Here is a 26,409-nt window from a genome sequence, read left to right as displayed (position 1 = left end):
CGACTCTCACGTGCATAGGACTACTATATCATGTCTGGAGCAGGTGCGTCTTAGTCCTCAAAGGAACATCGCAGCTTTTCGATACTTTCTATGTGACTGTCATCTATGTAATATAAAATAATTCCCATTATACGGCTACCACGTGTATGTATATGACAGTAATAACGATTATTAAAAAAACCACAACGCTGTCTTACAAGGATCCTTGGTTAAGCATTGGTCTGCGAACCGGAGAGTCAGCAATTCAAATCCACCGACGACTTCTCAGAAGGTAGATGTGCTGCCGGCCTGCTGCCCTGAAGAAGGACTGTCCCTTCTCCTGTCCTACAGGGTCCCCACCGGTTGGGATGGACTGCAGGCAGGCTGTTCCGGGTGGGTTGGGTGATCGCATTTGAGTCACCTGGATTGTGTCCTCCTCCCAAAGCCTGGGGGAAACTGAGGACTGGGAAGTGAGTGACTGTGGATGAATTCTTTATTCTCATGATTAAGAAGCCCATGAGGCCAGGGTGCTGAGTGGAGGGAGGCCTTCACCCTTGTGGGTTAGAGATGAGTCCCAATCACATTCTCATATCTAAGATTAATCCCCACACTATCCTCCCATCATAGTGGTGCCTGAAAGTGACCTCTTACAGACACAGGGCTGATGGCCATCTGGCCAGCAGCCTTATCTGTAGGAGCAGACCTGTTGCTATTGCTCTCCCTGCTCAGGGGACAGTCACCCCCCCCCCGCCCTCACCTGCCCCCAGAACTGATATTAGGTGATTCCTCCAATGAACTCAGGGACCTCTAGGGTTAAAAAGTATTGCCCACTCTGTTATGTGATTACCTGTAATTAAGGGGGCTTGTAAGTCCTGAGACTATATAAGCTAATGTAAGAATACAGTCTCTCTTTCTCTCTCTCTCTTTGCCTCCCTCTCAGACCTGGTTCTTGATACCATAGAGGAGGTGAGCACCCCAAAACTTTTGTCTGCCATTTCATTTCTTCCCTTCAATTACACAACCATCCCTTAGGACCCGTCCGGATGTGAGGCTGTATCTCACAAAAACCATCCCCCTGATGACACCTGCAAGCTCCCCCTTCAGCCCTGTCACGGAGCATCTGCACAGCATCTGGACATTAAGGCGGGGACATCTTTGGGGAACTGTGATTCAACTTATCACACCTATGTACATACAGGTGTGGGCTGTACATGTGCATGTGTGTATCTTAATGGCAACTAGTTTGGGGTGTATAAAGTACTGGGACTAGGAAACTGGTGGTGGTAGCAATCGTACAATTCTTCTCGACGTGACTGAGATATGGAATATGTGACAGGTTTTAAATCCCAACTAATTATAAATAAATAGATAGATAGATAGATAGATAGATAGATAGATAGATAGATAAATCCCACAGGGACTAACAGATCCTATTTTACGTTTTAATGCAGGCAGATCTCAGAGCCATTGTAGGCTCGGTTCTGGGCAAGCAGAACAGGGATCTTCGATAGTGCTGGGCGTCAACAGTCTGGTGTCTCCAGTCCAGGAAAGTTGGGTCCAGGTAGGCCGCAGCGCGTGCAGCGGGGTGGTGGTGGTGTGTGTGTGTTGGGGGGGGTGACCCATGTGGAGAACAACCAAGCGGTGACACAGAGAGGAAGTGAGCAGCTGAGGCTGTTGCAGAAACGACACCGATGGTTGCTGCTCCACGGCAGGCCTGCCACCAACACGCCCCCCTTACCCGCCCCCATTCAAAACGGAACAAAACAAAGACGCCACATCCGCGATGTGCCGAACTGATCGCTGCAGATGCCGTGTTTGCTGCATATGTGTTTTTTTTTTTTAAACCGCTTCTACAAGTACATTCTTTGACAGGCATGGGATTCTTCATTATGACACCGTCTGTACCCTCTGCACCGAGCTGTTGCTCGCACACTGACTGGCAGAAACTTCCTGCCCTCTAAGGAGCCTATAATCCTGCCAGGTGCCCTCTCAGCTGTCTCCTGCAGAGAGACAGGCATTCTTAAAAAACAAGGTAAGCTAAACTGTTGTTCTGTTGTAGGATCACTCTCAAGAATGTACGTGGAAAAAAGGAGGAGCTGATCCCAAGGGCTCAAGTGGAAAGCAAATGTCTTGAGACTGAGGATGGCAGCAAATGCGCTGGACGCAATGGGTGCACGCATGGACTGTGAGAAGTGTCGCATGAGCCCCCAGTAAAACGATAAGGAAAAAAAGAGAATGCATGTGTTTGTTTTCGGTGTGAAGAGGATCTCAGGGCCCTAGTTTCAGAGGCTCATCTAGGCTGCATGGCTCCAGAAGGTCCAGAGTCCACGAGAATTTAAAATTCTGTTCTGCAACCAAAAAAATTTCTGTTCTGCATATTCCCCCTTGTGTTGATTATTCATAGTCTTAAAAAATTTCTTTTAAACAGTTTTCTTGGCACATCCTCCACGTGTCCTCCGTGCTGTTGTTTTTCAAAGGCCGTGGTGGGTGTTTGTTTTAACAAGGCGGTCCAGGTGTTTTCATTAGTCCACTCCAGCTCTGGACGCCCCCCGTGTGCGTCAGAATAGAGTGTGCTCCGTGGGGTTCGCAGTCTTCCTCAACCCACCCCCGAAACAGGTTGCCAGACCTTTCTTCCAACACACTCCTGATTGGACTCGGGCCTCCAGCCCTTTGGGTGGGAGCCAAATGAGCGCGTTCCGCGGGGACTGTGCCCACCGCCTTTGGGCTCCTGGGGCAGAGCACCAGGTGGACTGTGGGACAACCTGATGGTGGCATGTGGGTCACCCATGAGCTGAGCACAGGCTCATTCCTGGTTGCCTTAGAGTGGGGACTCGCGAGTTATTTGGGGTCCATATGAAGGTCTAAGGGGACCCCTGTCGTTGAGGTGACCCCCCACACTAGGCGACACCAGGGTCAAGCCAGTAAGGGCAGCACTGAGCTCCACCAGCCTTTCTTGGCCATGGGCTTTCAGGAGTCAGGGAGCCAGCCTTTCTCGCATGGAGACACTGTATGAATTGGAACTGCCAAGTTTTCTGGGAATCGCCGAGAGAAAACCATTAGAACCCCCAGTGACTTTAATGGACACAAGGAGTCCACGTAGGTCTGCAAAAATACCCACTGACCCAGGGGACTCCAGAACTTTCTCTGGAGCGCTGAACCTTAAATGGTGGTGTGGGGCCAAGATGGCGTCCAAGGATGCCCTGATGTTGGTGGCAGAGTGACACCCAAGGAAACTCCCCCTAAGGGTGACTTGGGGAAGGAAACAAGATGACTCTTGGGTCAACAATTTCCCTCTCTCTGTCTCTCACTTCACCTTCTGCCTGCTTGTCTCTTTTCCTCCACTCGTCCCTATCTCCCCTGACCCTCCATTTTACTTTTTCATTTTGGTGGAATTCAACACAGTAGAATATATGCCCATTCGTCTTTCCTACATGTCTGGTGTGATAGTTACATAATATGGTGTCAACTTGAGGCTATTAAGAGTGAAGGGGTGGGGTTTAGCCTGTCAATCAGGTCGCACTTTGTGACCTCATTTGGAGGCACTAAGGAGATAAATAGCTCACTGGAGGCCACACTCACACTCTCTGCTTGGTCTTCCTGCTGACAAGACACATGGAGCTATGCTGATGGAACCAGAGCCCTAGAGCTGGAGGAGCCACATGGAGACCCACACCAGCGCTGAGATGTTCCCACCACCACTGGATCCACAAGGCTTTCCACCCACTGGCCTGTGATCTTCCTGCATTTGTCGCTATTGCATGTGTTTCATGAGTCTGAAGAGGAATTTATAGATTGGCATTGGACATATGGGCTAATGTTGGACTTATGTACTTCACCTGGACTGGGCTGGGATGTTTTCTTAATGTATAATTATTCTTTGATATAAGACTCTCTCTTACACATACAAGTATCTCTGGTTTTGTCTCTCTAGTCAACCCAGACTAACACATCTGGTTCAGCATCTTCCCTACATGTCTGGTTCCAGGACACTGGTGACATTCTTCACCATGGGTCACGGTTTTCACCATCTCTGCCCATGTGGTTTCAGCCCCATTGGCCGGGACTCCCTGCCCGCTACGCTTCTCCTCTGTGCTGCAGAGTGACCATGGACTCTTGGAACTCAGAGACCTGTCTTTCCAAGAACACTCTTAACTCATTTAACTAAATAGCTACTTCGTTGAAAAATGACCCCAGGACATTATTTCCGTTGGTGGTTTGAAGATCTCCTTGGGGTGACAGATCAGAGGGGGAGGTCGCACCAGTCTCAGTAGGTCCAGGAAGTCTGGATTCTATACGCATTTGCAATTCTGTTTCACAGTGCCCCCCATTTTGACCTCTCACTGCCACCATGTCCATGCTGATTCATAGCAACCCCCTGTGGGTTTCTGAAAGTGGAAAGGCCAGTCTTTCTCCAGCAAAGCTCCTGGTGGTTTTGAATTGCCGACCATGTGGGTTGCAGCCCAATGCTAACCACTAAGCCACCAGGGCTGCTATCCCATTCTGACCATGCCTCCTCTATTGGCTGATGTGTCCAAGCATTCCGGAGTGTCACTGTTCGACCCCTCTCCTGATCCCTTGCTGTCCAGGGTCCTCTTGGTCAACTTCCCTCCATCCCTTAGGACCATTGTCTCTATTTCTCTTCAGATCTCTTGGGTCCCTTTTTCCCTCCCCCTGCCCTCCTTTCTTTGGCCCCCACCCCTGCCCTGCTTCATCTTCCCTTCTCCTCCTCCTCCTGGGTCTCTCCCCATCTGGCTCCCTGGGTCTCACTGACTCCCCTGAGGTGTCTCTCGACCCGTCCATCTCAGCCTGTCTCCACTTCCACTCCATGCCCTGGCTCTTTCCAGAACTATCTCTCCTTTTCTCCGTCTCTTCCCCTGGACATCCTGGCTGCTCGCTATCTGTTCTTCCCTCAGTCTCTCCATCGCTCCCTCTTCACCTCCCTCCCTCCCTCTGTCTTTCTGCCTCCATTGATTTCTCTCCTGTTTCTCCATACTTCTTTCTCTTCTGTTCCCCCCACCCCGGCTGCTCCGGGGTCTCTTTCTTTTCACCTCATCTTGGGCTGTCTCCATCTTTGTCCCTATCTCTCTGTCTCTCTCCATCTCTGTATCATTATGTCTCTATTTCTATCTCTGTTTCTGTCTATCCATCTCTGTCTCCAGCTCCATCACTCTGTGTCTGTGTTTCTCTGTGTCTCCTCTTCTCCCTTTTCAAGGTCTGGTCCCATCTCTCTGTTGTGTCTCTGCATCTCTCTCACCATCCATCTCTCCTGCTCCCTCTGATTGACCCCCGTCCGTCCGTCCGTCCGTACCCCATCTCTTCTTTGCTTTCTTCCTTTTTACTTCTGGTCTTGGAGTCCTGGAGGCTGAGGCCCACACGGTCCCTTACCCCCTTAGACTAATTTGTCTCCTTTGGAATTAGATTTTCTTGGGAACAAACCAAACTCACTGCCACACATTAGAACTGCCCCCTTTGCGTGTTCAAGACTGCCAGCCTTTTAGGAAAGCAGACAGTCTCCTCTTTCTCACCTGGAGCTGCCAGTGGGTTTGAACTACTGATCTTGCCGTTTCACCAGTTAGAACAGCAGGGCTCCTTGGTCAGAGGCCCCTTACATGGTCACTCACAAACTCTTAAGACGCTAGTCGCTACTCACCCAGGTAGCACGCCAGACATTGTGTCCCGTGGGCTATGCTGGCGTGCCCAATGACCTTGGCGTCCCCAGGCCCAGAGACTCATTTCCTGGGTTCTGGTTGAGATGTCCCACCTGTGTCACGACTGTGTTTGCAGCACAGGTGACTTGCGGGGACATCAGAGATCCGTCCTCTGCGCTTCTCCCAGGCTGTCATCTCTCTCCTCCGGTCTCTGCCTGCCCTGTCCCCATTCTCCTCCCTCCACACACACCTCTCTCTCCCAGGTCTGGCGCACATCTCTCTCTCCACCCTCCTCTGGTCTCAGCTCCTCTCTCAGGGTCTCTCCTGGATATCCTTGCTCCCCACCACCGCCTTTTTTGCCCGGATCCGTTTGCTTCCGCCCGGTCGCCATCGGCTACCATTCCAGTCATTTCTGTCCCCCTCTGCCTCCTCCCCCACCTCGCTGTGCGTCCGTCCCCATCCCGGTCCGTCGGTCCCTCGCTCTCCATCCTCTCCGCCTGCATCCTTCCCTCCTCCCCCTCCCTCGCGCTTCGAGGCCCGCCCCCTGCCCTGCTCCCCCTCCCCTCCCCCCCAGGCGGAAAGGGTTAACTTTGGGGAAGGGCCCGGAGTCCCCGGATGGTGATGTCAGCGTGTCGGAGAGAAAGGACGAGGTGGCGGGGGGAGGCGGAGAGGAGGAGGAGGCGGAGGAGAGCGGGCGCGTGGGGGGGCGGGGGGGACCTCGGCCCGCAGCATCCGCCGGTCCGCACCTCGGACCCCCCCCGGCGGGGGGAGGCGCAGGCAGGGGGGGCCCCGCCGGGGACGGGCTGGGGAGGGGGGGCCCGTGCAGCCCCCCGCCGGGCCAGGCTGACTCCCGGGGCCTGACCCCCCCCCGGGCCAGCCCCCCCTCCCCCAGCTCCGCGGCCCGCCGGCGGGGGGGCCCAACCCAGCCCCCTGGGGACCCCCGGAGAAGTAGGGAGCAGCCGGGGGGGCCGGGACGGAGCTGTCGCCGGCCCCCACCGGAGGGACGGAGCGCCCGGGCGCAGAGGGGGTGGCAGGGGGGCCTGTCGGGCCGGAACCAAGGGCACCATGTCGTCCGGGGCCAAGGATGGGGGCGGGGGCTCCCCCGCCTACCACTTACCCCACCCGCACCCACACCCACCTCAGCACGCCCAGTATGTGGGCCCCTACCGACTGGAGAAGACCCTGGGCAAGGGACAGACCGGTGAGCTGGCTGGCGCCTGGGGTCGCAGGTTGGGGGGTGGGGAACAGGGGGCGAGGGTCGGCCTCCTGGACGTTAAAGGGCAGGGGCTGCCCGTACCCCCGTGGACCCTGGGGTCTTTTGAGAAGGGATTTGGGGTCCAGACTTCTGTATCCCCAGCATGGAGGGGCCTGGGGGACAGGACTTCTGCGTCTGATGCAGGAGGGGCTGGGGTCCTGGAATCTTGGGTCTCTAGAGAGGAGGGGCCGAGACCTAGAACCCCCGTCCCCATCTCTGGTCTGAGGGAGGAGAAACTGGGATCTTGAACTCCAGGGTCCGATGGAGGAGGGGGCTGAGGGCCTGGGGTTCCTGGGTCTGAGGGTGGAGGGGCTGGGGGCCCACTGGGGCAGAGAGTGAAGGGTCTCCGTGCCCTGGGTGGGGAGCGATCCAGCGAGCTAGGCGGGCCTGCAGGAGCGAGGCCTTGGTGCAGTGCGGCCTCAGGCTGGGGCGGAGGCTGGGGCGGAGGCAACCTGGGTGATGGGGCCCAACGGTGGTACTGGAACCGGGCAGCAAAGTGTGTGAACTATGAGCGGAGGGGTGCAGTGGGAGTGTGAGGAACAGGACCCCTGGGGATGGGCTGTGGGGACCAGCTCCTCTTCAGCAGCTCCTCTGTCCGGCTGGAGCCGCAGACTCCTTCCTGCCGGGCAGACCTGGCAGTCTGGATGGACCATGTTGGGCTGTCTCTTCAGGGATGGGCCTGAGTCTGATGGAGCGGTCGGCTCCCAGATCCTGGGAGGAGGGGGTGGGAGCCGGGATGCTAAGTTCAGAGAAGAGGATCTGAGACCTGTGGCTGTGCTTCTTGGGGTGAAGGGGGTCTGGGGGTCAGGACTCCTGGTCTGAGGGAGGAGGGGGTCTGGGAGTGAGGACTCCTGGTCTGAGGAAGGAGGAGGACTGGGGGTCAGGACTCCTGGTCTGAGGGAGGAGGGTCTGGGGGTTAGGACTCCTGGTCTGAGGGAGGAGGGCTGGGGGTTAGGACTCCTGGTCTGAGGGAGGAGGGCTGGGGGTCAGGACTCCTGGTCTGAGGGAGGAGGAGGGCTGGGGGTCAGGACTCCTGGTCTGAGGGAGGAGGAGGGCTGGGGGTCAGGACTCCTGGTCTGAGGGAGGAGGAGGGCTGGGGGTCAGGACCCCTGGTCTGAGGGAGGAGGGCTGGGGGTTAGGACTCCTGGTCTGAGGGAGGAGGGCTGGGGGTCAGGACTCCTTGTCTGAGGGAGGAGGAGGGCTGGGGGTCAGGACTCCTGGTCTGAGGGAGGAGGAGGGGCTGGGGGTCAGGACTTCTGGTCTGAGGGAGGAGGGTCTGGGGGTCAGGCTTCCTGGTCTGAGGGAGGAGGGGCTGGGATCCTTAACTTTTTGGTCTGAGGGAGGGGGCACTGGGGTTCAGGAAGGACTCCTGAGTTGAGCCAGGAGGGACCCGAGGGTCTGAACTACTGGGTCTACGAAAGGAGGGTTGGGGTTCCTGACTTCCAGGTTAGAGTGTGGGGTTCTTGACTTTTAGGTGTGCGGGAGGAGGTAACTGGGGGTCTGGACTCCTTAGTTTTAGGGTGCAGGGTCTGTGAGAGAGAGGAAGGATCTGGGGTTCTGGACTCCTGGCTTTGAAGGAGGGGATGGGGTCCCTGCCTCCTAGGTCTGACAGAGGAGGGGGCTGAAGGCCTAAAAGCTTGGGCCATCCCCTTGATCACTGCATGCTTAGGAGGTGGGGGGGTCTGGGGAGATGTGGAGCATGTTTGGGGTAGGGGCCAAGATGAGTTTACCTGTGTTGGGAGACCTGACGAGTCTCGAGGCGAATGAGGGGTGGAGAATTCAAGGCAAGGAGGGATTAAGGAGATGACATGAAGCTGAGGGGGGCTTCGAATTGGACAGACCGAGGATGGGGTGAAAGTCCGGGGACAGCCGGAGTAGGGATGGCAGGGCAGTTCATTGAGGGGCTGTGGCAAGGAACCGAATGGGGAACCAGAGTGGGGGCTGTTTTATGAGAACAGCGTCTGTTGGCATCCCTGTGGGAGTGTTTGCAATTCAAACCAAACTCCCTAGTCCACGCCTACCCAGAGAGATCCCACAGGACGGAGAAGAATTGCCCTGGTGGGTTTCCGGGGTTATCACCCTTTATGGGCAGCAGCATCCTCATCTTCTCCCTGAGGGGCCGCTGATGGGCTTGAACCCTGGACCTTGGGTTTTCCTAGCCCAACGTGGCACCTCTACTCCACCCGACTCCTTGTGTTGTCCAGCCTGCGGGGGCAAGGAGGAGGGAAGGGGACAGTCAAGGGAACAGGTCACCCTGGCCCCCGTTGGTAACCCTGTCTCTCCCCCTATCCCCAGGGCTGGTGAAACTGGGTGTCCACTGTATCACTGGCCAGAAGGTCGCCATCAAGATTGTGAACCGGGAGAAGTTGTCAGAGTCCGTGCTGATGAAGGTGTGTGTGTGTGTGTGTGTGTGTGTGTGTGTGTGTGTGTGTGTGTGTGTGTGGCGGGTGATGCCTCGGGGAAGGGCAAGGAGAGACCTCCTGCTGACCTCCATTCCTGTCCCCCTGTCCGCCCCCTGTGCCCCCAGGTGGAGCGGGAGATCGCCATCCTAAAGCTCATCGAGCACCCGCACGTCCTCAAGCTTCACGATGTCTACGAGAACAAGAAATATTTGTAGGTATTTATAGACGCGCAGCCCGCCCCGTGCCTTCCCGTCCGTCTCTCAGGTGGCACCTTTCAGGGACCAGGGCCTAGAGGGGCCAGGGGAAGCTCGAGGGCTCCAGGCCTATGGAAAGCCAAATCTCTTCCCTCTGCACCCCACCCTGCATTCCCCAGTACACACCCATACTCCTCCCTGGATAGAGCCCTTGGGCATGGTGCACCCCAACAACCTAGAGCCCCACCAAGTGTTCCATACCAGTCCTTGGCCCAGGTCATCTCTGTCCTCTGGAAATCTAGATAGTACCAACCACACCAGACCCTGCTTGCTAAGGGCAGCTGTGTCCTGGTCACCAAGGCAAATGCCCCCTGGTAGCTAAGGTTCCTACTCTTAACTCTGGGTGCTCTAGCTAGATACCCCCAACAATGGGCCTCCTTAAGAGTTCCGTGTGTGTTATCTCAAAGTCTTTCATCCCTCAGGAAGGGTGGGGGTGGAGTCCAGCTGTCAGGACTCCAGACAATGGGCCTTTGTCTGGACACTAGAGACCCAAGGGACAGCTGGTTTGACCCTGGGGAGAAGGCACAGCCCTCTTGCCCCCGCCACCACCCAATCCCCAGGATGAACTGACTCCATCTCCTATCAGGCACTCTGTCCTTAACAGAGGCAGATGTAGCCCCAGGTGCTGGTGGGAGTTGTAATTCTCAGGCCTACCCAGATGTGACAGTCACTCGTCCCCCAAGTCTCACACTCCTCCCGCCGTCCCCTCCTGCTGTCCATGGGGCAGGATTGGCATTCGTGTTTCATGGAAGACTTCCTTTCATGACTGGATGGGAATGGAGGGCAAGGCTTTCCAGGAGCGCTGAGAAATGTGAGCTTGTGTTTCTCAGGGGCAGATGGGAATTAGAATTTTCACCTCCCGCCCGCTTGCTGCCTGATGGGATTTGTAGGCTCCAGTATCCAAGTGACTGATGGGAATAGGGAGTCTTGGTGTCCCAGAGGCTGCTGGGTATTGGAAGTCTTTTGACCTCCCAGAGGTTGATGGGAGTTGGGAGGTTTGGTTTGGTTTCATCGCAGTGAAAGCATAACTATCAAAACACGTGCTAAAATAAAACACGCATAACCATTTGGTGACCCGGGTTACATTTTTCCATGTGTGGCACAATTATGGCTACCCTGTGGGGAGCTAAGAGTTTTCCATCTCAGAGGCTGATGGGAGTTGGAAGGTGTTTTTTTTTTAATTCACCCAGAGGCTGATGGGAATTGTAGTTTTGACCTCACACACATTGATGAACTTGGTTATTGTTATTGTCCATGAATTGAGTGGATTTCCCCCCCCTTCCTCCCAAAGCATCTTATGAGGATGAGAGGCTAGGCTGATGGATTAACTATCGCTGAATCGTATGCCATCTGGCTGATTCTGACTCTTATGGACCTTGTGTGAGTGTGTGCATGCATGCGTGCGTGACATTAGCAGAACTGTGCTTCCTGGCATTTTCACTAGCCGTGACCTTGCTGACCTTCCCGTCTTCCTTCTGAGGCAGTTCTGGAGAGACTGAGCCTCAAGCCTTTCCGTTAACAGCCAAGTACTAGCCAGAGACTCCTCGAGAGAAGCTTATCAGAACGGAGGCCTCTGACCTTCCAGGAGCTAATCGAATTGTTGAGAGGAAAATAGGAGTCATGTTAATTTTGTCTTTTCCGTTGGGAGTTGGAGCCTGTACTTCCTATGGGCTGATGGGAGTTGTAGTCTTTCCCTCTTAGGTGTTGACCATTCTGAGGAGCAGAGATGCCTCCCAAGAAAGGTCTCGTCGGAAAGGTACCAGAAGGCATCACTCTGACACGCACAGGGTCTCCAAGTCAGACCCGCTGAGGTTTACTGGTTTATCAAAGGTTATTGGGTGAGACTAGATGAGGTTTCTGTCATCCACTGCCCAGAAGATGATGGGAATTAGAGGCGTGGCTGGTCAGAGGCTAGCAGAGCGGAGCGTCTTTATTTCCCAGAGGCCTGTGAGAACTGAGATCTTTGACTCCCAAGCACTAATGGAATTGCTTTATCTCCAGAGAACAATTAAATGTTAAGTCCTTTGAAGTGGGATGGGAGACTCTCCCACCTAGGGGTGGGCGTTGGAGTTTCTAGCTGCTTGTGGCCAATGGGAGTTGAGTTTTGGGGCCAGGTCAGTTCAGGCTGATGGAAGGAGGAGAGCAGGCCTTTGGGCCACCACATAGCCCCTTCCAGCCCTCTGCCCCCTCTGTCCCTGTCCCCTCCCCAGGTATCTGGTTCTGGAGCATGTCTCGGGGGGTGAGCTGTTCGACTACCTGGTGAAGAAGGGGAGACTGACCCCCAAGGAGGCCCGGAAGTTCTTCCGCCAAATTGTGTCAGCGCTGGATTTCTGCCACAGCTATTCTATCTGGTGAGGGGACAGCTTCTCGGGAGGCAGGGGCGTGGCCCTGAGGTCCGCGGAGGGGTGTGTAGCATGCCGATGGGAGGACAGTGGTGGTGAAGCCCTAAACAAGTTTTCACCTGTTTAATTTAATTTTTTTTAACGCGAGCGGTCACTCACAAACCACACAAAATTTAGGAGCCCTGGTGGCATATTGGATTAGTTGCTGGGCTGCTAACTACAAGGTCAGCGGTTCAATTCCACCAGCTGACTGCTCAGGAGAAAGATGAGACTTTCTGCTCTCAGAAAGATGTATAGCCTCTGAAGCTCACAGTGGGCAATGCTACCCTCTTCCTACAGAGTCACTATGAGTCACAATCAGCTTGAGGGCAGTGAGATTGGGCACAGAGCAGCTCTTGGCTGCTAACCACAAAGTTTAGAGACTCAAACCCTCCTGTGTTGGTCTGGGTAGACTAGAGAAACACATTCCTAGGCCCTCATAGGTGTATAAGAAAGAGCTTTATATATAAAAGCAGTTGAATATTGAGAAAACATCCCAGCCCAGTCCAGATCAAGTCCGTGAGTCTGATGTTAGCCCTTATGTCCAATACCAATCTATAAAGTCCTCTTCAGCCTCATGAAACACATGATGCCGAATACAGGAAGATCACAGGCCAGTGGGTGCAAGGTCTTATGGATCCAGTGGCAGTGGAAGCATCTCAGCGCCGGCAGGGGTCTCGACGTGGCTCCTCCAGTTCCTAGGCAGAGTCTATCAGCATAGTGCCTTGTGTCTTCAGTAGAGGGTCTCTCAGGGAGTGAGTCTTATCAGTAGAGCATCTACAAGGGAGTGAGCAGAGAGAGAGAGTATCTCTCTCCTCCAAGGAGGAAATACTGATTTCCCAGAATCCTCAGGAGACAGCCATACCCACACAGAGGCCTCATTGACTATGATCCGATTGACAGACTAGACTCCACCCCTTCACTCTTAATCCTCTCAAGTCCCAAATTGACACCAGATCATGTAACTACCACACCTCCCAAGGGCTCCACAGCAGAAGGGCCTGACCATCTGGCCCCATCAAGATGCACAGTCCCCGATGGGCAGTCCTATGCTGTCCTCCAGGGTCGATATGAGTCAGAATCCACTGGCCATCCGCAAACACCTTCAACCCAAAGCCACTGTCATCAGGTCCATTGCTTCAGCAGGGCAGAACTGCCCCTGTGGGTTTCCGAGGCTGTAAGTCTCTCCAGGAGTAGAAAGCCTTGTCTTTCTCCTGCTAACCGACTAGTGGTTTCATTCTGCGGACTGTGCGCTTAGCAGCCCCACACTTAATCACTCTGCACCAGGGGGCCTGGCAGGTGGAAGGACATACAGACTGTAGTTCATTCCCATTGTCCTGCAGTCAATTCCGACTCCCGGTGACCCTACAGGACAGCATAGATCTGCCCCTGTAACTTCTCCACGAGTGTACAAAGGCTCGCCTTTCTCCTGGGGTGCAGCAGGTGCCATAGTGGGTTATGTGTCAGGCTGCTGGCCACAAGGTCAGCAGTTTGAAACCACCAGCCCCCTCCGAGGGAGAAAAATGAGACTTGCTACTCCTGTGAAGAGCTGCAGTCTTGGAAACCCACAGAGGCAGTTCCACCCTGTTCTACAGCATCACTATGACTCAGAATTGACTCGATGGCAGTTGGCTTGTCTTTTTTTCTTTCGGTGATCTTTCAGAAATAGATCCCCAAGCCTTTCTTCTGAGGTACCTGTGTGTGGGGGTGGGTGGGTGGGTGGGGGGGCGACTGAGCAACCAACACCTGTGAAATGGTGTCTCACATGAATTTTGTTGTTGAGCTCCCCGCGTCCCCCAGTCCCTGTTGAAGAGCAATTTTAGATGAATCCAAAAAAGTCGTTGAACTCTGCTATGAATGGGGTGAAGATGTAGAGAAGAAATCCATTTGCTTTCTCTTTGTTTTTTCAAATGCTTTATATGTGGTGACGGGCCTATAGGGCAGATCATAGTTTTGTGTGTGACCATTTATATACATGCTAATTCTATTCATCCACCACAGTCCCTGCACTACACCATCGCTCACCCCACCCCCCTCGTTTCCATCCCTCCTCCTTTCCCAACTTTGTCCTTGGGCACATACTGCCCGTTTGATTTTAAATATTTGAGTATTCTAACATTGGGGGCCGGGGGGTCCCTCCCATCAATCTCTGTCATGACCCCGGTCTCCTGTGTGATTTGGGGTTTTCTCCTTATCAATCCAGGGACCGTCTAAAGTGATCCTTTTCTGAGTAGTTGGCAGTGGTAGTCAGGTACCACCTGGCTCTTCTGGTCTCAGGGTCATGGAGGCCGATGAGCAGATCCATGTTCCATTCAACGATTCCTATACGTCATGGATTGCAATTCCCACAACGGCGCTTCACTCTTCCCACTTCCTGGATTTCCCTTCCGCCTCCTTTCCTGACCCTTCCTGAATTCTGAATGTGGTCCTTGGTCACATACTTGTAAGGTCCAGTCCCACATCTGGATGGATTCTAAGGGAGCGGCCGTGTGATTGGGGGGTACATTAAAGAGACATGAGGCAAGGTGTGCAAGGGCTCACCTCTTCCGATCGAGGCAGGGATCAGGGTGAGGGACGAATGGGAAGGGAAGACATTAAGTGACAGATAAAAATTTGGGGATGCTTCACCTCCGCCATGGCTTCAGGAACCAGGTCTGAGCAGAGAGAGTGTGTAATGTATTCTCTCATGAGTTTATATAATCTCTGGCATGCAAGCCATGGTAAACACATAAGTAACAGGAAGAAGCTGTATCAGAGGCATACATGTAGCAGGAAGGGGATGAACTAGGGGGTGTTCACTCAATAGGAAGGGGAAGTACTAGAGGCATACGTGTGACAGGAAGGCTTACACTTAACAAGAGTCAAGATGGCAGCCTAACCTTGGTTGTCTCTGAGCTGGCTTGACCTTAGGTGTCTTTGAACTCTTCTCCAGGGAAACAACCTATCGTCCTTTCAGAAGGAAGTGAGTTGTACTTATAGAGTTAGGTGGTCTGACTGCTTTTGATGGCAGATAACCTTTAGGCAGAGAGCCTTCAAGCAGTTGACCTTCAAGAGTATAGTGAGCGACCATGTGCTTGCAAAGGACGCCTTAAATTTGGCATTATTATGGGGGGACATTGAGGGGAATAACTTGGTCTTAGGAGAATGTGAGTGGAACGCATCTCCAACCTGCAAACGTGAAGGTTCCCTCCACAGAAGCCCCAGCCTCCCAGAGAGTTTGTCTTCACTCTCTCCCTGGTTCTGTTTCCCACCCATGCTGCCCTTTTGATCTCAAAGGGTTGATTATTCTAAGGAGTGTGTACCTCCCTCATGTAATGGCTCATCCTATAGACCTGTCTGTGGCGTGGCTGAAAATGGATCCGCAGAGATGAATTCAGTTCCAGGCTTGAAAAGTAACTGAGAGCCATCTCAGTGGTTTTTTTTCCATCTGTCCATCTTGATCCAACTAATGAGCCTGGCATTTTGTCTGTTTGTTTTAATGATTTTGAGTTTTAGTCCACATCTTCTCCCCCTCTAGCCAGAGTTTTCTCACGTGATCTCTTTCAGAGGGATTGGCAGTTGTCCGTGGGGCACCATCTAGTTCTTCTGGTCTCAGGATCACAGAGACTGAGTTTCATGTGGCATCTTAGTCCTTTGGACAGATTGTCTCTAGGCGTCTTCAATTTCCACTTAAATGTTTGTTATTCTGTTTCGCTCAGCCCGGCGGGGAGAGACCAATTGTTCACTGCACCTTCCCTCATGTGGTTTGGATGCATGTATGGCTAATGACTAGTGGCTTTGAACAGCTGTTCTTACACTTTGTGGCGACATGTGTGCCTTTTTTGTAGGAATGGCAGACATTTTGGATCCTTTGCCTGCTTTGTAGTCAGGTTGCTTCTCTCTATTGTTGAGTTAAAGGAGTTCATGGAATAAACCATCTCTGAATGCACAAGGTTTGCATGTTTCCCCAGCGCGTTGACTGCGTTGATACTTTCACAGCACCATCGTGTTTTTCATTTTGATGAACTCAAATTTACTGAGTGTTTTTGTTTTTCGCTTTTATAGTTCATAGGTGTTTTTTTTTTTTCCTGTCACATTTAAGAAATGGTAGCTCCCTGACATAGTGGGTTAAGCTTTGGGCTGTTAACCTCATGGTTAACAGTTCAAACCCACTAGCCACCAGCCATTCCTCACAGGAAGGATGAAGTTGTCTGTTCCGTATAAGCCTTACAGCCTTGAAAACCCTATACAGGGTCACTGTGAGTCTGACTTCACTCAATGGCCATGAGTTTTCGTTTAATCTTTAGGGGAGGAGCCCGGGTGGCGCAGTGAGTTACGTGTTGGTGGTTCGAACCTACCCAATGCTCTGAGAGAAAAATAAAGTGATATTTTCTTGTACAGATTTGCTGCCCTACAGGGAAGTGCAGCGGAGCCCTGGTGCTGTAGTGGTTATCCATTGGGCTGCTAAAGATCAGGTCAACAGTTCAAAAGCACCCGCCATTCTGTGGGAGAAAGATGAGGCTATCTACTCCCGTGAAAAGTCACAGTCTTACACCCACAAGGGCAGTTCTACCCTGTCCTGTAGGGTCCCTATGAGGTCGGGACTTGATGACAGTGAGCCTGCGTTTTGTGTTTTGGAGTTAGTTCTGGTTTATCCTGTACGGTGGATATGACTTAGGACTGATTCAATCAATGGCAGAGAGTTTGGTTTTTTTGTGGTTTGGGCTTTGCCCAACTCAAAAGTCACGGAGATTTTCTTCTAGAAATTACGTGTTTTTCTTGGGGCCCAGGTGTCCCACTAGTTAAGTATAGGCTGCTGATGGAAACTTTACCGGTTTGATCCCACAAGTCGCTCCACGTGAGAAAGATAGGGCTGTCTGCTTCCATAAGGATTCACAGACTTGATTCCCTGGGAACGTGGGGCAGTTCTACCCTGTCCTGTAGGGTCGCTGTCAGTCAGAGGTGACTCGAAGGGCAAGGGAGTATATATAACTCAGGGGAGAGTTTATTTGACTGCAGAATTGACTTGAAGGTTACTGGTTTTGTTTTGTCGTTTTTAGTTTTAGCTCTTGTGATGAGATTGATGATCCTTTCAAGTTACATAGCTACGTTTTTTGTTTTTTTCAAATAATAATGGTCAGCATATGCTTCACATACCGTACAATTTAATCATCCAATCCTATTGAGATTTGTGCAGTCATCACCATCAGGTTCATTTTTGTATGTAGTTTGAGATAAGGGTTGAAGTTCTGCCTTTTTTTATTTGCATAGGATGTCCATTTGAAAATATGATCGTTAGTTCCAAACTCAAGGTATTAAATATACAGCATTTTAAGGAAGCCTTGAGAGGCACAAAGGAGTCCTGGTGGCACAGTACCAACTCTGCATTGCGAACCAGGAGGTCAGTGGTTGGACACCACCAGCCGCCCCATGCGAGAAAGATGAGGCTGTCCACTCCCGTCAAGAGTTACAGTCTCAAACCCCACAGGGGCTGCTCTACCCTGTCCTCCAGGGCCCCTAGGAGTCGACATCGACTCCGTGGCAGAAAGTTGGGGTTTGGGGGTTGGTGGTGTTGAGAATGTGCTCGGTATCAGATGCATGCTGGTCAGGGTCAGGGTCAGATTTAGCGATTTCCAGGCCCACCTTGGGTGGCGTTAGTGACACTCTTTGAGGGGTGTGACTGCCCTCCCCTTCTTCCTCTGAGTTGCCCCTGCCCCTCCAGCTCCAGCTCTCATAACTGGGGGATGTTGGGGGGTACGTGCCTATCTAACTGTGCCTACAAGCGGGAGAAGGAGGATACACAGTGGGGAACAGACGTGGCAGGCCCTTGGGAGGTGTGCTGTTCAGCGCCATCCAATCGGTTCCGTCCCACAGCGACCTTACGCTCAACGGAAGAGAACACCGCCCAGTCCGGCACCAGCCTCACCATGTTCCTCTGCCTGGGTCCACGGTGACAGCCATGGCGCCCGTCCATCTCCTTGAGGCCCTTCTTCTCCTTCGCTGCCCTTCTGCTTTACCAAGCATGAGGTCCTTCTCCAGGGACTGGTCTCCTGACAACAGGTCCGAAGTCTATGTCGGACCAAGCCTCCCCATCCTTGCCTCTAAGGAGCACGCCGGCTGTACTTCTTCCAAAGCAGATTCTTTGTTTCTTTTGACGGTCCCTCGCGCTTTCCATAATCTTCGCCAGCACCATCCTGCAAAAGCCCGGATTCCCTTCCAGTCTCCTCAGTGTTAACGTCCACATGCACGATTGGAAATACCGTGGTTTGGGTCCTTAAAGTCACACCCTTGTTTGTTGCGCTCTGTGCTCCCCCGCCTGCCATTTCCCTGAGCACTGATTGTGGGTCCAGGCAAGACGCCATTCTTGACGACTGGCATCTTGGCATGATGCTGCCTCTTGAGGCTATGGGCCTTCTGGACCGGTTGAGTTGTGATCCAGACTGAAGGCTGCCATCCGGCTTCTTCATCAGGGAGGTTAGGGGAAGCTGTGTCCCCGCCTTGCGCAGTGATTGGAGAAAAGCTAATCCAAACCGTGACAAGACAGAGTGTCTGAGGGTGCCCTTGCTCTGAGAGGCAGGGAGTGGGGTTCTGGGCTCAGAGGGGTCGATGGAGACCTAACCCCCGTCTCCATCCACCCCCCACCCCCTACCCCCGCAGCCACAGAGACCTGAAGCCGGAGAACCTACTTCTCGATGAGAAGAATAACATCCGAATCGCCGACTTCGGTATGGCCTCCCTGCAGGTGGGGGACAGCCTCCTGGAGACCAGCTGCGGGTGAGTGGGGGGTCCACCACTCCCAGAGCCCCCGGGCATGGGTTTGGATGCCTCTCTGGGGGCTCATGCCACCTCTCTCCCCAGGTCCCCCCATTATGCCTGTCCAGAGGTGATTAAGGTGAGCAAGGGGCAGGTGGCGTGCAGGGGGTTGGGGGAGGCAGAGGGAGCCAGAACAGTGGCCGCCTTGGTGTCAGCATCCATCTGGTCCTGGTCCTTCCTCCCTCCCTGCAGGGGGAGAAGTACGACGGGCGGCGGGCAGACATGTGGAGCTGCGGGGTCATCCTCTTCGCTCTGCTCGTGGTAAGCCGCCTCTCTCTCTCTCTCTCTCTCTCTCTCTCTCTCTCTCTCTGCTTTCTGGAACATTCTTCCTGGGGGTGATAGCCACCCCCACCCCATGCCCTACAGTGGCAGTCCAGGCAATGCTGACCTGGGTGACCCCTGTGGCTCAGAGGAAAGTGGCCAGTGTAGATCGGCAGGCCTTTCTTCTGAGGCTCCTGAGGGTGGACTGTCAGGCTGCTGTTGTATCAGAGGGGTCCCGGGGTGGCGGAGTAGATTGCACATTGGTCTGCGGACCACAAGGCTGTCAGAGGACATCAGCCTCCAACAACCACACAAATTGAGCATATATATATATATACTTATAAAGATCATAGTAAAGTCATAGAGGATAGGAAAGATGGGAGAGTTAAATAAAGGAGTCAGACACGTGTTATGGTAGGATGCTCACCTCACCTCCTCTTGATGGACCACGTGGAACTGGGAGAAGAGAGAGAACCTTTGCTATCTTGGGACATTTATAGGTAGTCATCAGACATGCATTTCAAGCTTTGCGCAGTGGCAACATCGTAGCCAATGAGGTTTACCCGAGGCGCAAGTATTGCTAATTGAAAAAAAAAAAAGACATGTATATTCAGCGGTTACATGCATCACAAGGCAGGTAGTGTCTACATTAAGGTCCCTGAGCTCACAGGTGAGGAAACCTGATACCTGCATTGGGGGAAGGTATGAGGGGATTGACTGACACAGCAGGTAGAGAGAAAAGGATCCTGTCTGCTTCTGTAGGGAGATAGAATCCACCATGTGCTCACTTGAAGGCAGCAGAGAGAATCTGTGGGAATCATTTTTAAAGCAGGATCATGTACTTGGACTTTACCTCTCTCTTATCAAAGTGGAGGCTTTCCTCCCGTGGAATACCAGCTCTCCAGCGTCCCTCTGTTTTAAGTTAGGGAATAGAGTCTTCATCCTATTTCCCTCTGTGTTAGTTTCCCACACAAGGTCAGCAGTTCAAAGCCACTGGTCGCTCCGAGGAAGAAACAGGAGGCTTTCTACTCCCATAAAGAGTAGAAACCCACAGGGGCAGGCCTACTCTGTCCCATAGGGTTGCTCTGAATCAGAATAGACCTGATGGTGGGGAGTGTGACTGTACTGTCCAGTCAGAGCTGATTCAGAGGTTGCTCTGTGGGCAGCAGGGCTTCTGTCCCCTTGTATGCGAGGTCCCTAAGAATCAGAACCGACCTGAGGGCACCTAGCAGCGATATGCAAATCAGGTGAATGTGGCCCATTGTGGGGATTGGATGGCTTGTGAACAATGCAAATAAGGTGTGCAGATCCTTCCCAAGGGCGGTTGTGGCTGCTGGGGGCCCACAGGTCTCTCCCAGGTCACAGGGACCCCGTGCACAACAGAAGGAAACACTACCCCGTCCTGCACCCTCCTTACCAGTGTCCTTAGAGCCGAGCCCATTGATGCAGCCACCGTGTCCATCAGCTCATCCAGGGCCTTCCTCGTTTTCACCGCCCCTCCACTCGACCAATCACAATGTCCTCCAGGGACTGGTCCCTCCTGACAATACGTCCAAAGTGCGTGAGATTAAGTCTCACCCTCCTCGCTTCGAAGGAACATTCTGCCCGGATTTCTTCTTCTTTTTAAAAAAAAATAATTTTATTGGGAGTTTGTATAACTCTTATCACACTCCATCCATCCATCCATCCATCCATTGTGTCAAGCACACTTGTACATTTGTTACCATCATAATTCTCAAAACATTTGCTTTCTATTTTAACCCTTGGTATCACCTTCTCATTCTTCCCCTCCCTCCCTGCCCCCATGAACCCTTGAATATTTATAAATTATTATTATTTTGTCATGTCTCACACCATCCAACTTCTCCCTTCACCCACTTTTCTGTTGTCTGTCCCCCAAGGAGGAGCTTATATCTAGATCCTTGTAATCGGTTCCCCCTTTTTACCCCACTTTCCCTCCACCCACCTGGTATCGCCACTCTCACCCCTGGTCCTGAAGGGATCATCCGTCTTGGATTCCTTGTGTTTCCAGTGTGCATCCTCTGGTCTAGCCGGATTTGTAAGGTAGAATTGGGATCATGATTGTTGGGGGGAGGAAGCATAAGTATTAGAGGAAAGTTGTATGTTTCTTCGTTACTACACTGCACCCTGACTGGCTCATCAACTCCCCAAGAGCCTTCTGTAAGGGGATGTCCAGTTATCTACAAATGGGCTTTGGGTCTCCACTCCACACTTCCCCTCATTCACAATGATATTTTTTTGTTCTTTGATGCCTGATACCTGATCCCTTCAACACCTCATGATTACACACAATTGATGTGCTTCTTCCATGTGGGCTTTGTTGCTCCTGAGCTAGATGGCTGCTTGTTTACCTTCAAGCCTTTAATACCCCAGACGCTATGTCTTTTGATAGCCAGGTACCATCAGCTTTCTTCACGACATGGAGTTTGGGTTTTGAGTTTTGTGTCATTAAGAACATACTCAAAAAAAAAAAAGAGTATACTCAGAGGACACACCAATTTTTTTTCCATCTCATCCATTTCAATTTCCTCCAGGTTTGCCCCACTTCCTCCTGTTTCCTGTTTCCCTTTCTCCTCCTCCCCACCCCTTAGGACTCTGTCCTTGGGGAAATGTTGTCCTTGTGACCTCAGAGCGCTGCTGATTCATATGGGGGAGGAGTTCAGTTCCAGACTTTCAGGGCAAGGATCTTCATGTTCAATGAATCCTCCAAACTCAACCCCTATTGTATCTCTCCCATAATTCTTTGAATGAAGCCAAAAGAGTGAACACCTGCTTGGCAGACTTGCATATGTATCCTTTTTGTCGTTTTCCTAATAGAATATTCACATATCCCACACTTCCACAATTAAACCACCTTTGAAAAGATTTGTATAGACATCATCACCATCCGTTCTAATGCTCCCTCCTCCCTCCCGAGTTCATGGCTTGATCCCCAAATCCCTTCATCTTCCCCATCTCCACGGAATAGTTTTTCTCTAAAAGAAAAAACACACACATAAAAACATGTGAATTTATAATTATAACCAGTATTTGTTGACACATTTCAATACTACTACAGTATCTAAAGATCTAAAAATTATACACCTATCATAAAATATTACTGCTGAAATGAAGCTTAATCTTTTTTTATAATTCTGGAGCAACTATTTTATTATTATGGTTTAAAAAATAGTTTTACTAGGGGCTCTCACATCTCTTATCACAATCCATACATTGCTCCAATATGTCAAGCACATTTTCGCACATGCTGCCATCCTCATTTTCAAAGCATTCTCTTCCCACTTGAGCCCCTGATATCAGCTCCCCATTTCTTCCTCCTCTCTCCCCTGCCCTCCCTCCCTCCCAAACCCTTGATAAATTATAGATTATTTTCCCCATATCTTACATCATCCTCCATCAACCCTTACCCACTTTCCCATTATTTGTCCCCCTGGGAGGGGGTTCTAGATTGATCCTGTGATCGATTCCCTCTTTCTCTTCCCACCCTCCCCTAATCCTCCTGGTATCTCTACTCTCCTTATTGGCCCTGCGGGGTTTATCTATCCTGGATTCCCTGTGTTTTGGGCTCGGGCTCTTATAGCAGTGTGCACACTCTGGTCTAATCTGATTTGTAAGGTAAAATTGAGGTCATGATAGTGGGGGGAAGGAAGCAACAAAGAGCTAGAGGAAAATTGTGTGTTTCAGAAGCTTAATCATTTTAAGGCCCCCACCCCAACCAAACTTTGACCTGTATTCCCAAATGACAATCTAGGGCTTTAAGAGTCCTTCCTTCCAAGTGCCTGCACGGAATTAAACACACACGGCCGTCCAGCAGATTCCAACTCACACGGCTTTGTGGGATGGCAGAGATCCCCACCCCGGGCCTTCAGAGCCTGCAGCTCCCAGCGAAAAGATGGGCTCCTCTTTGTTGCCAGCTTGGAGCTTAACCCATGGGGCCACTAGAACCAGTTTTCAAGCTTCAGCCTCTGCCGACCTCGCTTTGCAAAAGCTGGCGCTGTCATTGGCTTGTTGGCTGCCTCGGAGTCCAATTCTGGCCCCAGGTGACCCTGGGGTCCACATCCCAGGGCATTTTCAAGGCCCCTTCAGCAAGCAGTCTAGCATTTTTGCACCAAGTGCTGAGGAGAAGCCTGGGCAAATTGCAAACCGGCCAGTGCCTCAGTTTCCCCATCTGTGTTGGTCTTAGGTGGTGTTAAGCCTCGGTTCTGACGCACAGCGTCCCGCCCGGGTCCTGGGCCGTCCTCGCCATTGTTCTTAGGCTGGAGCCCACGGTGGCAGCGCCAATCCATCTCCTTAGGGGGCTCCTCTTTTGCGCTGCTCCCTCCACTTTATTACGCAGGATGTCCTTTGCGTGATGTCCCTCTTGGCACTCCGACATCATAAAGGTGTCCTTCCGCCTGTACTGTTGGGAGGGGTGGTTGCAAGTTGAAAGGAGAAAGACAGGCCTTTCTGCTTCTGCAGAGTACACTCGCTCCGGGTTCTAGCGGTGGGCTACTCAGTAGCGCAGCCTAGGACTGCCCGGGTTAGTTTCCGAGACTGAGTAGAAAGCCCTGTATTGCTCCCGAGGAGTGGCTAATGGTTTTGAACTGGGAAACCTTACAGATCGCAGGCCAAGATGTAACCAGTACGCCACCAGAGCCCCTCCGTAAAGAGTTACCATCTTAGAAACTCACAGGGATGGCTCTCCCCTGCCCTACAAGGGAGTTATGAGTCAGCATCATCTCAATGACAATGAGGTTTTCTTTTTTGGGGTACTACTAGTATGTATTATGGGGGTCGGTCTTTCAGTGCATCCTCTCAATGGCAGTGAGGTTTTGTTGTTGTTTTTTAATCATTTTATTCGGGGCTCTTAGACATCACAATCTATCCATCCATACATCGTGTCAAGCCCATTTGTACATATGTTGCCATCATCATTTTCAAAACATTTTCTTTCCCCTTGAGCCCTTGGTATCAGCTCATTCCCCCCTCCCTTATGAACCCTTGGTAATTTATAAATTATCATTTTTTTCATGTCTTACACTGACTGCTTATACTTTTCTGTTGTCCATCCCCCTAGGAGGGGGCTATAGGTGGATCATTGTGATTGGTTCCCTCTTTCTCCCCTCACCTTCCCCTTCCCCTCCTGGTATCGCTACTCCCATTATTGGTCCTGAGGGGTATATCTGTCCTGGATTCCCTGTGTTTCCAGCTCATATCTGTACCCATGTACGTGCTCTGGTCTAGCCAGATTTGTAAGGTAGAATTGGGGTCAGGATATTGGGGGAAAGGAAGCATTAAAGAACCAGAGGAAAGTTGTATATTTTGTCAGTAGAGTCTGTTTTGTTTTGGTTTGGGGTTGTTGGGATGTATTATTGGGTCTCTTCCAGTGGATTGACTCAATGGCAGTGGGTTTGTTTGGCTTTGTTTTGATTTTTGGTACTGTTTAATTATTAGTGTTTATTATTGGGTGTCTTCCAATGGATTGACTTGATAGCAGTAATTTTTTTTGTACTGTTAGTATGTATTCTTGGGTGTCTTCCAATGGATTGCCTTGATAGCTGTAACTTGGTTTGGCCTGCTGGAGTCTGATGCATATGACCCCCATATGACAGTAGAGTTGCCCTATTGGGTTTCATGGGCCATATAAGATGGGCTGATTCAAACTACTGGACCCTCGATGAGATGGATTGACACAATGGCTGTGACAACTGGCTCAAACTTAGCGACAGTTTTGCGCAGAGTGAAGGACCGGGCAGTATTCTGCTTTGTTGAACACGGGGTGGCTATGGGTCTGACCTCACAAGATGGATTGGCACGGGGGCTTCAACAAGGGGCCCCAACATTGCACAGTGCCCAGGGCTGTGAGTCAGAGTCCACTAACAACCACATGGAGCAGCTGGGCTGGCATCAGGTTGGGAGTCTGGGTACTTCTCAGTCCTGAGTAAAGGGTCTTGTCTCCCCAGGGGGGCCTTACCTTTGATCTAAGGGGTCCTGGCTCTCCCTTTTCCCTCAGTGTGGGATGGGGTCTCTGCTTTCTCTTGCTCCAGGGGGCTTTGTCTTTGCTGAAAGAGGTCTCCCTCTCCCTTGTACAGGGGGCTCTGCCCTTCGATGATGACAACCTGCGGCAGCTGCTGGAGAAGGTGAAACGGGGCGTCTTCCACATGCCTCACTTCATCCCTCCGGACTGCCAGAGCCTGCTCCGGGGCATGATCGAGGTGGAGCCGGAGAAGAGGCTCAGTGTACGTTTGTGAAAAAGAGCTGAGAGGGGATGGGGGTGGCGGGAAGGAGGTTGGGCAGTGGGTGCTGAAGGCAGGACCCTGGAGGAGTCCTCACGTGGCTTTACAAAACTTGTTTGCCAGTTCTCAGAGTGAGGGGTAGGAGACGGGGGCGCTGGCAGAGACTCAAAAGGGGGCCAGTAAAACTCTGCCACCCCAAAGTGGGCACCCAGGATGCAGGAGCTTGGACTACTACCTGAGTAGTAGGTGAGGTTTAGGGTCCCCCAAAACGACTCCGTTTAACTTTGATAGTGCACCTACTATGTGCAAATGAGCTCACTTTTGTTTCTCCACCCCTCACCCCTTCACAGCTGGAGCAGATTCAGAAGCATCCCTGGTACCTGTAAGTGTGGGCAGCTGGGTCCCCAGGGAGGCAGGGGCAGGGGCCCAACTACGAAGGACTTAAGCGGGTGGGGTTCCGAAGATGTGTTAGGAACTCCTGGTCTGAGAGAGGAGGGCTGGGGGTCAGGACTCCTGGTCTGAGGGAGGAGGAGGGCTGGGGGTCAGGACTCCTGGTCTGAGGGAGGAGGAGGGCTGGGGGTCAGGACTCCTGGTCTGAGGGAGGAGGGCTGGGGGTCAGGACTCCTGGTCTGAGGGAGGAGGGCTGGGGGTCAGGACTCCTGGTCTGAGGGAGGAGGAGGGCTGGGAGTCAGGACTCCTGGTCTGAGGGAGGAGGGGCTGGGGGGCAGGACTCAAGACCCAATGGCGGCACAGCCCCGGTCCAGGATAAAGAACCGGACTCAGGTCCCCGATTGCCCTCCCCAGGGGCGGGAAACACGAGCCGGACCCCTGCCTGGAGCCAACCCCAGGCCGCCGGGTAGCCATGCGCAGCCTTCCATCCAACGGAGAGCTGGACCCGGATGTCCTGGAGAGCATGGCGTCGCTGGGCTGCTTCAGGGACCGGGAGCGGCTGCACCGCGAGCTGAGGAGCGAGGAGTAAGACCGCCCCACAACCCAGCCCGGTTCTGCCGCGCCCTCAGGCCGCCGGCAGAGGGCGCGCAGGGGCGCGTGCGCACGCGCAGACGCGTCCCGGCCGCGGCTCGAGGCCGCTTGGTGGGCGGGGCTTACGATTCCCGTGTGGCGTCGTTACGGGATGCAGCCACTAGGGGGCGATAGGAGCCGCGGGAAAAGAGGAAGACTGGTCCACTAGTCTGGAATAGAT

At 52.5% G+C, this 26,409-nt stretch overlaps 1 protein-coding gene and 1 pseudogene across 2 annotated transcripts in view; both read left to right on the top strand.

Moving 5' to 3' along the window:
- Nucleotides 1–6,408: 6,408 nt before the first annotated feature.
- The window catches only part of BRSK1 (BR serine/threonine kinase 1), a 28,083-nt gene continuing 8,082 nt past the window's right edge, over nt 6,409–26,409 (top strand). Inside the window, exons 1-10 of one of the 2 annotated variants that reach the window (XM_075536216.1) lie at nt 6,409–6,828; nt 9,178–9,272; nt 9,410–9,495; nt 11,749–11,889; nt 18,556–18,672; nt 18,757–18,790; nt 18,904–18,972; nt 25,065–25,211; nt 25,559–25,590; nt 26,013–26,183. In XM_075536216.1, coding sequence (XP_075392331.1) covers nt 6,693–6,828; nt 9,178–9,272; nt 9,410–9,495; nt 11,749–11,889; nt 18,556–18,672; nt 18,757–18,790; nt 18,904–18,972; nt 25,065–25,211; nt 25,559–25,590; nt 26,013–26,183 — 1,028 coding nt within the window. In that variant the 5' untranslated portion in view covers nt 6,409–6,692. Of the gene's footprint in view, nt 6,829–9,177; nt 9,273–9,409; nt 9,500–11,748; nt 11,890–18,555; nt 18,673–18,756; nt 18,791–18,903; nt 18,973–25,064; nt 25,212–25,558; nt 25,591–26,012; nt 26,184–26,409 lie in introns of those variants that run through there. The other variant, XM_075536217.1, reaches the window with a different exon arrangement.
- Nucleotides 19,496–19,577, top strand: LOC142432810 (U4 spliceosomal RNA; annotated as a pseudogene).

Source organism: Tenrec ecaudatus, chromosome 18 (genome assembly GCF_050624435.1).
Source record: "Tenrec ecaudatus isolate mTenEca1 chromosome 18, mTenEca1.hap1, whole genome shotgun sequence".
NCBI lineage: Eukaryota > Metazoa > Chordata > Mammalia > Afrosoricida > Tenrecidae > Tenrec > Tenrec ecaudatus.
Note: the sequence above shows the minus strand (reverse complement) of the source record. Positions and strands in the feature narration are given on the sequence as shown.